We start from the raw sequence: 16,608 nt of genomic DNA on the forward strand, positions 1-16,608 counted from the left end.
GGAAACACAATGTCAGTAAATGAACTGCCGATTACACCGCGTCTAGTATAACTTCTAACTATTGCGTGCAGCCGTAAATGAGCCACCGTGCGCCTAAAAATCAATTATCATTCCGCGCACGGTGCAAGGTGCAGCTGTACGCCGCGTAGCCGGCCTCCAAGAAAGCATCCGTTGCCGCCACGGAAACAGCTTTGCTGCACATCTCAGCGAAAGTCAGGATCCTTTCAAACTGATGGCATGTGACCCGACAGTCTTGCCGGTTGATGGGATCCAGCCCCAGGCAAGGCAAGCTTCCGCAAGCAGCACTGGTGGAAGCCACAAATAGCTATCGGCGACGTCCAACCGCTGACGCGTCGCCGCTCCCGTTAATTCCAAACGTAATATACATTAATCATTAATAAAGAACAACACGATTTTTTATAGCAATAAAAGGTCATTAAACTTTTCTGCTCCTTCCATTGCAAACTCAGATTGTTAAGATGCTGGGACTTTTTCCCATTCACCGCAAATTTACCCAGAGCGTAATTAAATATCTTGCCGCTGTGCGTGAAGTACTAACCAAGCGCAGTCAACCCAATCGTGCATTACCCAAGCAACATTTATTGTGTTCTTTTAAGCGATTCTGCAGATTCTCGGTAAATACCGGGATACATTCCGCAGCGTACCATTGTAGATTCTGAACGTCATCGTCAGCAAATACCGCACGGTAGTGAATCGCGGGTCAAGTTAACGATTGCCCTTCCTGAATGTGTACCAACTGTTCAGAACGGTGAATTGAGCGGATTAGATAACATTTATTTTGAAATCCACAAAGAGCACATAATGCAACGCTAGCTTAAAAGAAGGCTGAGCAAACGGATTTTCTATAAATAGACAAATTGTTGCACGGACACAGTCTTGTATGGAACGGTTAAATGAAAGTTGACGATTAACAGGTACAGTGCATGTAAGACAACAGAACGTGAGCAACACCAGTCGGTCCATGATTCCAAAATGGTGCAATAAAACCCGCAAGCAATGTGCAGCCGGAACACAACAACGCCATATGCATGCTCTGAGTTCGAGCAGGAAAGCGTTTTGTGGGAGCAATACTTTGACATTCGCTTTTCGGACATTTTGGGAATCCGGATTGACGTGATTCTCCGCGTTGCTTCACATGACAATAGCTTATTAAAAGCTGGCTACGTGGTTTTTATACAAGTTTATACATAAGATTAATAAAAATTCATCATGACGTTTTCCTATGTGGATCAATTTATCAACGTAGAGAAAACCATGTCTCCAGTACAGGAATCCGTATTGCAAAAGTATCCGAAACGCGATGAACTTCGCAGTATGCTACAGTTAGGCGTACAGGGATAATTACAAGTCTTCCAAACAAAATTAAGACAACGCTTCCGCCGGTAAACAGCAAAACTGCAGTTAACCATTGGCCATTTGATTCCGTACGGAGCCGACAGTGTTCCTCAACGATCGATAGTGGCAGTGATTTGGGAACTGGGAAAACTAAAAGGCTAACCGTCTCCGGCTTTCATTCAGAGCGACCGCCGTCAGTTGGGTCAGCTGGTTGACATCCAGCGTGGAGATATTGGCCTTGGACCACTCGCACTCGTGGAAATGGGAGGACGGGCGCGGGTCTGCGCTCTGATAGTAACGCAGTGTCTGCAAAACACCCGACAGACAAAGCTTTACAGCATTTACGTATCTCACCAAATTAAGCCAAAAACATGTAATTAACAAAAAATTTCAAAATTAACAAAAAATTGTTCCAGTGGCCTGGAAAAATATCTCTACCAAGAGGAGGAGCCTGCGTACATGCCTGCCCGGTTATCCAGCATGCAACAATACAGCCAAAGACGACAAAAACGCAGAAGTTACGTCAAACTACGCACAACAGCGTCATTTTTGTTCCACGGCGTGGCCGGTGCGCGCGAAATATTGATATGAAATCAGATATTGCAAATATTAAACAATGTATTACTAGAAAAGTAGATAAAAACTGGTAACTGACCAGAAGTATTAAATTTGTCTTCATTATGGTTGTATGTGCAGCCACTGGCCATTCGCTCGAACTGTGAACCGCTCAACGTAAAACTACATTAGCTGAGGGTGCTGCGCGTTAAATTTCAGGATAGGCTTGTACTGCTAAGACGGTAATCATAGTCTTAAGAAGAATGAGCTAAGAAACCTAAGAAGAACCTAAGAAGAGCCTAAGGGGAGCCAAGAAAACTATGTGAGAATAACGTACCGGCACTAGAAGATCTCTAACCGGCTCGTCTTCGTTTTCCGTAAATTGCGCAACGCAGCCAGCTATCCACCCGGCCAACTCCGGTCGATTCAGCGGACTGCGGAGAATGAGACCGGTTTCAAACAGATCCCACATCTGCAGCTCGATCTGATCTCGCAGGTCCACGCTGAAGGAGTGCTGCGCTACAAATGCTTCGAGAGGATCATCGAGCATCCAGCAGTTCTTCAGGATCACTCTGTCGCACGGCGAACACCGGCCGATCAGACGAGTCATGTCCTCCATAAGATCGGGAAAAAACAAATCGAAGCCAAGACCAAAACCACAGTCATGGAACACCAGCGCCCACAGGCGGCCGGGGCTGATAAGGCTCCTGATCAAACCGGTGATGTGATGGGCCTGGGGTGTGTCCAGCTGAGTAACAACCACCATCCTGGTTGCGCGGCTGAGGCATTTGAGTAGTCCAGCCGCCGGCAAGTACAAGCCGTGGGTGTCGAACGGTATTTCGTCGTACTCCGCCTCGGCATGGCCCCCGCATCCACGGACACGCGCACATCGGAAAAGTGTCCGTCCGTGTTGAGCAGCGTGTTCCACAAGGGACACACCCGCCGACAGCGAAAGCGCTGCATGGAGTCCAGCGAGCGGAAGACCTCTAGCAGCAGTACCGGCGGTAGCGACATGCCACCATCAGTTTCGGAAGGCTCAACTGGGCTCATGATCATCGGCTGCGCTGTTCGGGGTGACCGTGACCGTGACCACGTCGCCTTCTCCTGCGCAGCGGCGCAAACGTTTTCCTGCAGCCAGCCACATCATTCAGCAATATGATCACGTGCAGCAGATTAATAAATACGATATATAACTGTATCAGGTTGCTAGGGAACGGTGTTGGCTGGAATGAAAAGACCGAAGGGAAGCGGGAAACGAGATTAGCATTAGTCTGTTTACTGGGTTCAAAGACACATACTGTACGTTTCGTAATTCGTAGTATGTCTATCCAAGCACGGCAGATCTGTTTACTGGCTTCAGTAGCTTGGTGCTTAATTTTTTGTGAAAATACATAGTATTTAACTTTATAATTGCTGCTTTACTAAATTAACACAAAAATTAATGGGATAGTATTAATTTAACTTTAAAAAACCTAAGAAAATTATTTTTCAGCAAATTTTTAGAACAAACAATTTTACCGATATTTTTAAAAAAACCACTTCAAGCTTATTTTGCCATGCTCAGTTCGTTTTGGCGACCGTTTCCTCACGCTCCAACTGGGATCATTTTTTTATTTGATTAATGAATATTGTTTTTGTGACGCTGTCTACTATACTCAAGGTTAATACATTTTGCCATTTTACTTAAGTACTTTATTCATAACCATTCAGTGTTTTATTTTGCTTTTATTCACGAGGCGCATACCCCAACTCTTGATTCTCTGATCAGCCTGTGCTTGGTATCGTTAGAATCCTTAGAAATTAAGCGTTATTTTGCAAAAATTAACTTTTCCCCAGCTAAAGAACTGGGATTTAGAGATCGCTGAGAAACCAACGCATACATGATGGCTGACTTCGATCAGAACGTCAGCATGCGCCATACGCATTTGTGCGCAGTACCTGCGACTAGTCTCGCTTCGACACTGTTGATTCTGTATTGTGTTTTCTCGATTACTCCTACACGCCACGCGAGGGAACCGAAGGTGGGCTCGGAACTTTACTTCCTTTGGGCATTTATGCCGAACATGGCCGGAAACGGCCCCGAAGCCATCGCAGACAGAAAACAACAACAAACAAAAATTTTTCCTCTGGCAAATGCAAATGACGCGAGTAACAGTGCACATTTCCCTATTTATAGCCTTCACATGCATTTAACAAGAACACTACAGAGAGACGTGTCGTGTGTCGTAATACGCGGATTCCTTCGTCCGGCTGAATCCGTTCCATTACTCCTACACGCCACGCGAGGGAACCGAAGGTGGGCTCGGAACTTTACTTCCTTTGGGCATTTATGCCGAACATGGCCGGAAACGGCCCCGAAGCCCAAGAAACCCAAGACAAAAAACAACAGGAGCATGATCCGATGCCGCGCAGCATAGAAGACGACGAAGAGTTCACAATTACAAAGGCTGAATCCCGGGATTCCGGGCAATCGGACAAGGATAATCAGGAATGTACGGAATTCCGCGCATTTCCCAATGCATTAATGGGATACACAATAATAAAAAAAAATAAAGTAATTCTCTGGCGGAAATCACGCTCAGCGCATTACGGTGCTAGGAATGTATGCAGTCGCCGGGCCGTATACACAAAGCAGGGTGCTTAGGAAGTCCTGTCGCATCCCACGGCTACAGCAAAACGTTATCAACCGTTGTCCAGTCAATTTGGGAATTCCACAGATTGACCTGAATACACGCAAAATGAGGTCCGCATCGCGGAGGGAAGGCCAAAAGCTCACAACAACAATGCACATCAAAAATTCGCACAGATAAGGCAGTGGATCCGGGAAATGTCAAGTAAATGACCCGGTAATGACACGATTGGAGCAGCTGTAATTTATTAATGATGGCAAACTGGCGTAAGCGATGATAAAGTCCGGGTCAGAAGAACAATTAAAATCAGCACTTTGTAGAAATTGCACAGAAAACAAACCAGTACAGGAACTACAGGTCACGGTGGTTGAAGGTTATTTGGCGCTGGTTGCTGGATGCTGGCTGCAAGCAGAAGCACGGTGATCCTTTCGGCAAAACCCGCAAACATGTGGAAAACGGCAAGGGACATCTCGGCAAGCTCGGAGCTCGTTATAATTAAAGCAACAATAATGTGGGTAGCGGGATTCCGTTGTAGTTGTGCGATTCGCCTGGGGAAAGTTGACCTTGGCATTACCCGCTTGGAATCCGCAGTTTCGGCGGGAATCCGCTGAAAAGTACCCATCTGCTGTGCAGTCGCGACGCAAAGTGTCCGAAAGGTCAAACTTTTCAATCTCGGCTTCCTCACGAAATTCACAATCAAACGCTACAATAGCTGTGTCGTCGTACATACAGCGTTTGCGCGACAAGTAGACCTGGTATTCCAAGAACTCAATCAGCACCGGTAAGGCGTTGACCTTCCGTGCGAGGTCTAAGGCAGCCATAATGTTGCCGGCAAACAGTTCGTCGCATGAGATTTCATGCGGCTTAACATCCTTAGCGGCTTTGTGAGCTGCCTTCACGAATGGAAGCGTATGTGGTCTGGGTAATTCTCGGGCCTGGACGGACGTTCGGCCGCTCTGGGTGGAACTGCTGGAAGTACTTCCTGGGCTAATAGAGCCTTCTTTGTCCGAAGCTGACTGGTGGTGCTTGGTGGTGCGGTTTGGGGAACGACTGCAGCGGGAAGGCAGATCCTTGCCGGTTTCCGTCGCAGCAGAATGGCCGGCAGCGTGTTCCATGACAAACACCTCAAGCCGGTTGCGGTCACGCGTGTTGCTGATGAAGTCCAAATTGTCGGGAAATTTCCTGACCTTCGCCAACAGCATAACATCGTCAAGGGAATTGTATCCGTTGTCAAAGAGCTGGGAAACGGACGCTGCCGAAATTCCGATGGCTGCAGTCAGCTGTGAAGGGGGATCACCATCACCTGCTGCTGCGTCCTCCCCAGGATCCGAAGATTCATCCGGATGAAACAAATCGTAGAGCCGCTTGACAAGAACGGGTTTTGTTTCGTCAAATGCCTGCTCGCCTTCCTCTTCGACAATGAGCCGTTTGACCTCTTGGAGGTTCAAGCGGCCCAACTTCTTAAGGTTAAACGTGCGAGCTTCTTCAATAGTTACGGACATGATAACACGGTAAGGGTTAAACTGCTAAACCTAAAAAACGGTGGATAAGAATTAAAAATTTTTCCTCTGGCAAATGCAAATGACGCGAGTAACAGTGCACATTTCCCTATTTATAGCCTTCACATGCATTTAACAAGAACAATACAGAGAGACGTGTCGTGTGTCGTAATACGCGGATTCCTTCGTCCGGCTGAATCCGTTCCATTGCTGTCTCACCTTTTTTGCCCTACCGCGCGCCAGCGTCCACTGTTGCATTGATTCCGATGCAGCCAGTCGATGCTAGTACGGGCAGTGAGGCAAAAAGGTGCGATAGCTATCGTCAAAGCACTGTTTTGTAATCTCGATAAAAGACTGTTGCGTAAGCATTAATCCGTACATGGAAGCCGTAGATCGGTCTGAATAGCGTCTGCTGACGTTCTGGTCGAAGTTAACCATCATGTATGCGTAGGTTTCTCAGAGATCTCTAAATCCCAGTTCTTTCGCTGGGGAAAAGTTGATTTTTGGAAAAGATTGCTTAATTTTTAAGGATTCTAACGATACCAAGCGTAGACTGGTCAGAAAATCAAGAGCTGGGGTACGCGCCTCGTCAATGCAACTTATTTATGAAATGTTTACATTTTATTTCTTTTTTAATATTCTGTTTTGTGTTTACTAAACTTTGTATAACTAATTTTGTGTTTACAACAGCTGCCTCAGTATTTCTGATAATGATGTATGTGAATACTAATCGGTCAAGCGCTGGCATCGATCGATATTAAATATCGATAGCACTCCATATCGTGATATATCGATATCACTCCATAACCTTGCCGAATTATAATGATTAAGAAGCTTACCAAGTAGCTAGCAGTTAGCGGCCGGGCATCCCGACGTTGCAGATAGCGCAACGTCCGCTTGCGCGGACAGAATGAGATGCACACGATGTCTAACTGTCGCGCCAGCTCCCGCTTTAGGGTCTCCGCAAACAGCGGCGAAACACCTGCGCGGTGCGCCTCGGGCAGTCCATCAAAGCGGACCACAAAGTCCTTCTCTAACACACAACATCCCTCCCAGTCCCCGTCCGCGGGCGGTGGACGCACCTGGCCGCGGGGTACCAGCTCCTGGATACTGCCGGGCAGCGGCACTTGAACGCGTACGAAATTCTCATTAAGGTAGGCTCCCATGTCGACCATCGCTGCAGGATACCAAATCCACGCGCCATCGGGCGGACGGTGCAAGAGGACTTGCACGGCGCCCGGTGGCGGGAGCGAGTGGTCGTCGCCTCTGCTGTTGAAGCGGAAAATGCTTCCGTACTTGATTAACTGCGCCCGCTGTCCCGCACACAGGAAATCAATGATCAGACCGTCCTTGGCCACGTCGATGACTTCACCGTGCTGCAGGAGTCCATCGACGAGGACGTCCACGGCGTTCCACGCGTTTATCGGGTGCTCATCGTCTCCGCACAGATGCATCGCGCTGCTCGGTTCGGATAATGTGAGTCTCAAAAGTCGAGAAGCAATATTCTGAAAATGTGCACTTTCAATGTTTTATTCCCTGAATTCTAAGGTATAATCATCCATGAAACACGCTGCACTGGAAAAACACGAGTGACTTACAGTATCCTAGTTTTTCCAGTTCGATTTCAAAATGTGTAACGATATTCCATGCATCTTTGCACTGGCACATGTTTAAACGTGCAGTCTTCTCTAGGCGGTAGGCGCGGGCAAAATTTGCAGAACAGCCACCCACCCTTGGAAGCCGAGTTTCATACAATAGTGTACTGTACATAATTTGATTTAATTGCAATCAGAGCAGGTAGCCCATTTCCATTTTCGGTTAGGTTAACAGTCTAGCATGGAATTTTCAACCGGGCTGAACATCAAGAACTAATGTCGAAAAATCAGCATCCAATAACCACGATTTCAGAAAAAACACACAGGCAGAAAACAGAACGGTACAAAATTAAGAGTACAAAACCCCACATGAAAAAACAGGAGATAATTAAAAACAAACAACACAACATCTGGAGGTCACGGTGGTGCATACGTGAAATTAACTGAACGTCGCAAATAATTATACAATATAATTAGTGGCGTATTTATATACTGTTTTTATGAAATAACTGCACATCTTCAAATTTTCAGTAAATAAGCGAATCATGCAGAGCCTGTACTTTGTCCACTGTCCATGTCCTTGCCCAGCCACGGCCGTCCTCTATCTGAGGAGGCCACGTCTATCCACCGTCCATCCGTCCAGTTCGTCCACGTTCGCTAATTAGTAATACCCCGCGATTGGCACATGACACGGTGAAAAGTGAAAACCTTTACGGTCGATGTGTTAAGTGTTCACGTCTAGATTGGCAATGGCCGAGGCCGTCCAGCGCCACGCTGACAGCAATGAAAAAGCTCTCATGAATATGATTCCATCATACAAGTGTCGCGTGAAGCGGGAACACAACACGATAGCAAAATTAATAATGCGAATCATGTACGATTATGTGGTTTGAGAAGCGCATAGACACCATAGATGGAAAAGAAAAGTGACCAGCTGCACTTGTTGGCAAATTGAAAAATGCCCGTGATTCATACAGCCAGCACTCAATCTGTGATCTTATCTGTAACTGCCAAGCCACTCGCGCTGCGAAGTCATTAGCGCCCAGCGCTGCGATGCCCGAAACGGCCCACGCTGAAACTTGGATTCGAGCTCGGATTTGGATAACTCAACGGGTCAGCCAAGTTTACCTTCACCGCCCGTTCGCCTTTACCTTTACAGTAATGGTAAACGCCTCTTTCAAGTTTACCTTTGCCTTTACCGTTGCCATCGCAGAAAACTTCAGCGTTCTTTAGTTGACCGTTCCAAAAGCCTTCTCGATTACCTGTGCCGGTGCCACACAGGCAACGCTGAACATGGATTTGGATTGTCTAGCATCGCCGGCACCGCTTACGATGAAGGGCGTGATAAATCAACTGACATCATCGTCGGGTGAGGACCTGTTCGGGATCTGATTCTGACACGTAAGTTTTCTCAGATGTCAGGGTTTATTTCGAATTCTTTAAGTAAAAATTTATCAGGAATTATTCCATCGCAAGGGAAGAAACGAAGTCCAATGATGAGGACACAGATGAATATAAATTTACGCCTCCAGGGGCAGCCTTCGCGCTGACCGGAACTACTGATGCTAAAAGCACAGAAAAATAACACTCCTTGCTTGGGCCAGGTTACTCATGGTAAACGATTGTTTTCTTCAGTAGCTTACTCTAGAAAAACTAATTTTTCTTGAAAGGCAAATTTTTCGGACGCAATGAAGGGTCGAATTTACATAAAGTCAGCGCAAGCAACTTTGAGCGACCCATATGAAGCACTAAAGCTTCTTTGCTTTGAAGAAGATTGCGCCACTTCTGCGACGTCTGCCTCGAATAAACTGAGAAAGTTACCAGTACGAGGTATTTCCGATTTTAACTGCAGTAAGTTAACTGTATTTACATCTTTCGTTGTCGTTGCTTTATCATAAGCGTTTCTTTTAGTATTGTCAGAATTCAATGGTAAACTGCCTGACGCTATTCTGTCATGCAAAGGTCCCAGGCAACGGCAAAGGTAATTAAGAAAGCTTTTTGGAACGGTTAATTGAAATTGGGAGGTTTTTTCGATGGTAAAGGCAAAGGTAGCCTTGAAAAAGGCAGACTGTAAAGGCAAAGGCAAACAGGCGACAAAAGCAAACTTTGCCGGCCCGGCCGTAACCGGCCCATGTCAAAAGGAGGAAGGAAGTTTTCGAATAAGGAAATTTGTCGGGGTCAAAAGTAGGAAGGAAATTTTTCCGGTCAAAAAGAGGAAGGAAAATTTCATGGTACATGATAAAATTTTTAATTTAGTTTTATAAGTGGATAATTAATTTAGGGGATCGTAAGTGGGTAAGCATAATGTATAACGGCAGTTATCAGCATGTCAGTGTATTGCGCCAGCTATCTCGTTGTACAAAAGTTTTTTCAAACGAAATTTCATTTACCAGCTCCCGGAAGCGCTTCGGAACATGTGCAATCGCGTTACAGAAAATATTTTCTAAAACAAAAATTTATTCAAAAACACGAAACTACAAAAACGCAACGAGAAAACTTGAACCAAAATTACCAAAAGTAAAAACCTAACATTAAATTAAAGCAATAATGGAAATGACGAACGGTACTCGTTATGTCTAGAGTCAACGAGAATAAATGTAAAAACAACAAATTATATTGGTGAGAGTGTAGAGTAAGAAACCCACAATCTGGCGTACAAGCAGAACGAAAAGAATATTCCCTACACTTCCGTGCGGAGTTGCGCGACAAACGCGGTTCTTCGTAAAATTTTAACAGGAAATTAAGGTTGACCGCGTAAATAAGTCCCGGAAATTAAAAGTTAAAATTAATTAAATTAGATTTACTGCCGACTAGCGAATCTTTATGAGAACTGTAAGACTTCAACCACGAATTATTATTTGAAAATTTATCAGTTTAGCGCGCCTTCTTTCTTTGTTAGGCTCTTGAGTTTTTGGAACATTCTTCTGTGTCCTGTGTCAGACACAAAAAGTAAGTAAAACTACTCGGAAAATTTAAAATGGCCTTTTTTATACCATATACCCGTTTATACCATATTCCGATTGGGCCACCGGCCGGGACGAAGAGCAGCGCCTTTCGATGCCTTAAGGTCGGCTTTTCTGTTCGCAGTTCGCATCAACTTTTTTGCCTTCGCCTGACGAGGTTGGCCCTACCACTACTGAATATGCTGGGATCCTGTTGCGGAAATTCTCCAGAAACTTAGACATTCTGATTATATGTGTGCCACTGCGAGCAAATCACAATAAAACGATTTTGTTTTGAAATTCGCACAGTTGCACTCGGCGGTATCATCTGTTGACTACTTGACCTTCGCATAGGACCGGTATGGCTTCCACTTAAAAGACGTTGCTGTCCATTTACGCCGACGCGTTGTGGACCTTCCGGCATTTGATCTGTTGGTACGGAAGTTTTCAACAGACCTTCTGCATAGGTGAAACTCAAAAATTTTCTTTATGACAGAAATGCTGCAAGAGGAGTGATGCGGTGTGTAGAGTGCGCCCATGTGTCCCGGCGCCTTACCCGGCTACTGGCTAGATTGCAGTTGTCTCTCGTCAGCTGTGCAGGTCTAAACCTGGGGAAGTTTGGTTGTTTTGATGAGCATCAAAGAGATCAGACAAGATCGTATTTTCTTGTTATCGTGATTCGTGAAAAGCTCTTGTCCGTAAATTTATTTGGCTTCGCGGCGCGCGCATTAGTTTATGTCATGCCGATGTCCAGTGCCGCTGTGATTAAGTGCATGGCAAATCTACATTATTATGCGCTCATTCATTAGCAAAGAATAAATATATTCTGTCATCTACGATTGCTATTAAAATTAAGCATTTCCTTTTTTTAAAATAGCCGTGTAAGAAGAAATGTTTCGAAGCCTGTGATCATTTTTTCTGTCAGAAAAATTTCGATTTTGTCAAAACAATCCTTCCTCTTTTTGACCTGAGCAATTTCCTTCCCCTTTTTTACCACAAAGAATTTATCTCCTCGAAAATTTCCTTCCTCATTTTGACCACACACAATTTCCTTCCTTCTTTCGATATTGGCCACTCACACCTGAACTTATGCTAAGTCCGTACTTCGGTTGTAAGAAACAGCTGTAAGAAAAAGTTGTTTGGTTACGGTTGCATATTTTCACTTTCTGAAATTCAAGAAATGCAGGCAATGAAATGGAGATACAGCTTTTCGCTGACATTTGTAAGCCCTGGTCAAAATTCCGTTTTCAGCGCTTATGGCTAGTTAATTCCGAATATGGCAGCGCAGGAAATACACGGAAAAAGCCAGGCGGACAAAATGTAAGGTCAAAGTATCTTTTATTTGTGGGCAAGCAGTTTTACGCAAAAGTCCATTTACCAGCCATTACTTTATGTTTATGGAATAACCACAGTTTATGGAATCGGGGCATTTTGTTTGCTTATTCATAAGATTGCCGGCCGTCATTTTAGCTTACTCGTTAAGTACATGGGCTACTACGTAGTAGTATTGTTGGGCTGTGGAATAACGTATGTATGAAGGTGTACATTTTTTTGCTACCATGTACGGGTCACTCCTGTTACACGTTATTAACAACGAAACATAACTTTTTTTAAAAATAAATATAAGAAAACAGTGCATCTGTGAAATATGGTAACAGTTTACGAAATGTGAAGTTTAACGTCATATACATAAAATTAAAGATCTGTAATATGTTCCGAGCCCGCTTCCAGTTAGCACTTGTGCATCTGGGGGAGCGGAAGTACGTAGCCAAGTTTTAGCAACGGCGACGCCTTCTTGTCGTAGTTATTTATGACGATATTCTACATGTACGCTATATTTAGACGATATACTATATGTACGATATATTATCCAGATTCAGATCTATATTGCCACGAATGGGATACACCAGAGCCAGTAAACCAGAAAAGACTGACCCAGACCAATATTATATTCTGAAAGCCCGTAGTCGAAAACCCGGCCAGATAGTATTCATTTCTTTCTAAACCTCTCCCGCTTCGAACGCCAAAGCGGAAGAGTTTTGACTACCTTCACCAAATGCAACGAAATTATTATACTAATAATTATCATCGTGGTATTTTGAACCAGGCAATGTTGCCACGTAAACCAACTAAACGTATGTATACTACGTATGTAACGTATGTATACCACGTATGTATACTACGTATGTAACGTTGTCATCAAGTACAATTTCTGCACGAGTGCCGGCCGAGCAGCTATCGCTACGCTATCACTAGTCACGACCATGAGCGGTCACTACTGTTCGGTGCAAAGGGCGGTTAACAAGACCCGGTTAACACGGTTAACAAGACCGAACCGCGGTTAACAAGACTCTTTGGTGAACGAGCGACCGAACTACCACGGATGTCCGGTTACCAGAGCCCGCTAGGTTAGGGAGTAACCGAATTGTCTTAACCCTGTAGTAACAAGACTAGGTCAGTGAGTGACTGAACTATATTCAGTGCAAACGTTCTGGGATTTGTAGATTAGTACGTAGAAGACAGGGTAACCCGTCAATTGAACGAGTGACTGAGCTGACACTACCGTCCAGTTCGCAGAGCCCGTTAGGTCTACGATTGACCGAGCTACCGGTACTGTCCCGTGCACGGAGCCCGTTAGGTCAACTATGCCGTTAGGTAATATCCGATGCACAGTGCCGGTAAGGTGATAGGGTGACCGAGCTACCACTAGAGTCCATTTCACAGAGCCCGTTATTTGAACGAGTGACCCGTTAGTTGCACGAGTGACCGAGCTACCACTAATATCCAGTTCACAGAGCCCATTAGGTGACCGGGTGCCCGAGCTACCACTACTGTCTCAGTGCACAAATCCTGTTAGATAAGCAAGGTATCACTACTGACCGGACATATATTAGCGGGCACAAACCATTCGCCAGTGACAAAAGCCTGCGAAGTGACCGAGTTACCGAACTAGGGATGGTGTCCAGTGCACTTGCACTATTTCAGATTTAGTACTGTATAGACAGAGAGATTTTGGGTTTCTTTTCGGGTAAAGGATTTAACAAAAATTATCTGTACAGCCAGAGGGAATGCTTCCGACCTTAAGAGAATCATGAAGTTATTTTTATATAAATTCCATGCTTTTGCCTTATTGTGATGTACCTATCGATCATTTTTCGACGAAATATAGATGTATACCAACAAATATTCATTCCAAATTAAATAAAGTGGCCGTGGTCCGCGGACCACAAGAAACACGGAGGCGAAGCTGAGGCTGTTTCTTGTATACTATATTTAAACGATATACTAATTATTTGTACTAATTTGGACGATATACGATATGTAAGATGTAAAACGGTGCTATTCAATATCCACTCATACGGATGGCGCAATCGGCTGCACTTAATTCTTATTCTAATTATTTAATAATTTTATGAAGTTCATTGCAACTTTACGATTTGGGGTTCGTGTGACTGCGATGACTAAGAAAAGGAGTAAATAAACTCATATAACCAGGAAACTTGGAAATACGGATGGCCGGCCGTTAAGATTTATCAAATACTTACTGCTATACCTCGCAACGAACATTTGTCGCTTTTGGGCAAGCGGTTGAGGCGAGGCTGTATTCTTTGTGATGGTGGACGCAGTTACGTGAACCATGATCAGTTACGTGAACCTGAACAGTTACGCGATCCTGATAATTAAAAAAGATACAATGGACTTCATACATATTACACTCACAGCCGAATCCGATATCACAAGGCTCATGAGTGGATATTTCGTAACAACTTTTCGATTATACCTAAATACTGCCTCTTGTTCTGTCAGTCTGTGTTTGCAGCTACCAAATTATGGCAGGCCCTTGATAAAGCCATGTAACACGGAAACTAGGGAATATGGGTGACCCGGCTGTTGGAAACGCAAAAATGCCGTTTATGCCCTCCGGGGTGTGACAAAGTACCGCCGAAATATTTGCATGCAGACGGTCATATCGAAAAGCCATGCGCAAGGCCCCGAAAGAAGTCAAGCAGTGTGTATCCGGCTGTGTCTTTGTGGAAACGATTTGTCTTCGGGACCCCTGGCCATAAAATACCGGGTCCGGTAAATAGGCAATTAACAATGGTCTCCGCCTGGCCGATAGCTATCATAAAAACGAACGCGTCTGACCAATGGCTACCGTGAACACCAGTATCACACTGGAAATGCCAGTACCAATAAAGTCAATAGTTATGGAACTATCTTTCTGCGAAACTGCCAGCGCACCATTCCCGATATTATTATAAACCAGTTACCATTATTAACCAATTAAAATGAACTTACCTGTCTTACAAATGTTAAGACATCCCAGTTACGAGGGTACTTAATCAAGTCATGTCGTATATTTTTTATTTATTCCTAGATTCATACAATTAATCCAACATTTTCAAAAAACTGTTCATACACTCTCTACACATAGATTGCATCTATGTCCCGATTGGAAATGTTGATGCAAAAAAGTTACAAAATTATTAAGTGATGGCATCATCAAAATTTTCTTCGAGTTAGTCTTTCGTTCGTTAATTAATTAACTTGCAGAAAATCGTTTAGATCTGGAAATTTTTTTAAACTGCGCAAGTCTAAGGTAATTATTAATTTTATTTACGGAAGTATCTATACATCGGGCTTATCAGCATAAATTTTTTAGTATTTAGAAGCAACGGTCTTGGTCCGTCGTTATGCCAAATTGCACCGGTAAATCACCTTCCGTCCCTTTTTTTTGAATTTTCTCAAAGAAAGTTTCCAAAATATTTGCAGATTATTATACATAGATTATAATAGTTTCACGGCATAAAAATATTTTGTTACTAAAATCGTTATTACGCTGTAAAGAAGCAAAAACGTTCTTCGGAGTGTTCCCCGATTCAAGGCTTTGCACAGCAGTATCAGAACCTTGTCCTCTTCTGCAGCTTCCATCATGCATCGCGGTATGAAAACCAGAATCTTTCGTGGTTGTAGATGTTATACCGATGGCTACTTTATAGTAACTTGGCTATTCTTTGAGGAGTTAAACTGAAGAAAGCGTACCACCATAAGTCAGCAAAACAGGTACCCGAAGGTACGCCACACTGCGGAAAATCAGGTAGATGAGTAGAAAGGATTTCGGAGTTGCCTCAATAATCTGTGCTTGATTAGCTGTCTACCTAATAAATTTAATCGGGGATGGCTTTTAACCAGACGCTTTACAATGGCGCTCAAGTTTTGGCTCCTCCAAAAGTAGACTGTTCCGACCACCTCCTGTTGTCCCACGTCAAATTTTCAGAACGGAGACGAGAAGCACTTTGCTTACGAGTTTATAAAGAACGACCCTCATCCATAAACACAAGCGGCGCGTCAAAAAGTCAATGGGTTGGGTCCCACTTCTACAGGAATTTTTTATGTAAAATAGTGCAAAACCCATGTTACGATAATGTGCGCCAGTTTTTAATTGGTAATTAAATTTTATGTGAGTTAGGGTTGCTCTGACTCATGCTGACTGCCACCGAGAGGGGGCATTGACTCGGCCATCAGCCTACTGTTTCAGTTATGAATGCCCTATTTTTTAAAAATGATTTCATATTTTTATTTCATAACTTATATGCGAACGACATTACTTGATTAGGTACCCTCGTATCACAATACTGGTTCGCAAGGCTTATTTTGCCATTCAAACTGCCACGTTGTAATGAATTGAGTCTGTAATGATGAGGTGATGGTTTTTATGCAGTTTTTAAATCGAATAAAATTTGATATTGGTTTTTTCTCCATAGGCCGACGGCGAATTTTTGTTTACCGTTTTCCGGTTCCCTTTTTCTCTTTGTATTTGCTCTGTTTCATGGTGTACGGGAAGGTAATCATTTTTATGGAATTCTTAATTGGATTTATATTTAAATGCAGTTTTTCTCCGGACATGGGCGGTGCATTCTTATTAATCGTTTTACGGTCCAATTTTTCTATATTGATTTTTCACCTCGTTTGTTTGCGGCAAGGTGCTGTTTCTTATGGCATTTATTTAAATAAAATTATATTTTAACTC

The 16,608-nt window shown here is 43.9% G+C and overlaps 1 protein-coding gene across 1 annotated transcript; it reads right to left on the reverse strand.

Moving 5' to 3' along the window:
* Nucleotides 1-850: 850 nt before the first annotated feature.
* LOC129602851 (uncharacterized) lies at nt 851-6,974 on the reverse strand. Its single transcript, XM_055502019.1, has 3 exons — nt 6,880-6,974; nt 2,249-3,039; nt 851-1,662 (listed from the first exon to the last, which is right to left on the reverse strand). Exons 2-3 carry the CDS (start codon nt 2,675-2,677, stop codon nt 1,507-1,509), a joined length of 585 nt encoding a protein of 194 aa, XP_055357994.1. The 5' UTR covers nt 2,678-3,039; nt 6,880-6,974; the 3' UTR covers nt 851-1,506.
* Between the last annotated feature and the right edge of the window lie 9,634 nt (nt 6,975-16,608).

Source organism: Paramacrobiotus metropolitanus, unplaced genomic scaffold (genome assembly GCF_019649055.1).
Source record: "Paramacrobiotus metropolitanus isolate TYO unplaced genomic scaffold, Prichtersi_v1.0 Parri_scaffold0000001, whole genome shotgun sequence".
In the NCBI taxonomy this organism is placed as follows: domain Eukaryota; kingdom Metazoa; phylum Tardigrada; class Eutardigrada; order Parachela; family Macrobiotidae; genus Paramacrobiotus; species Paramacrobiotus metropolitanus.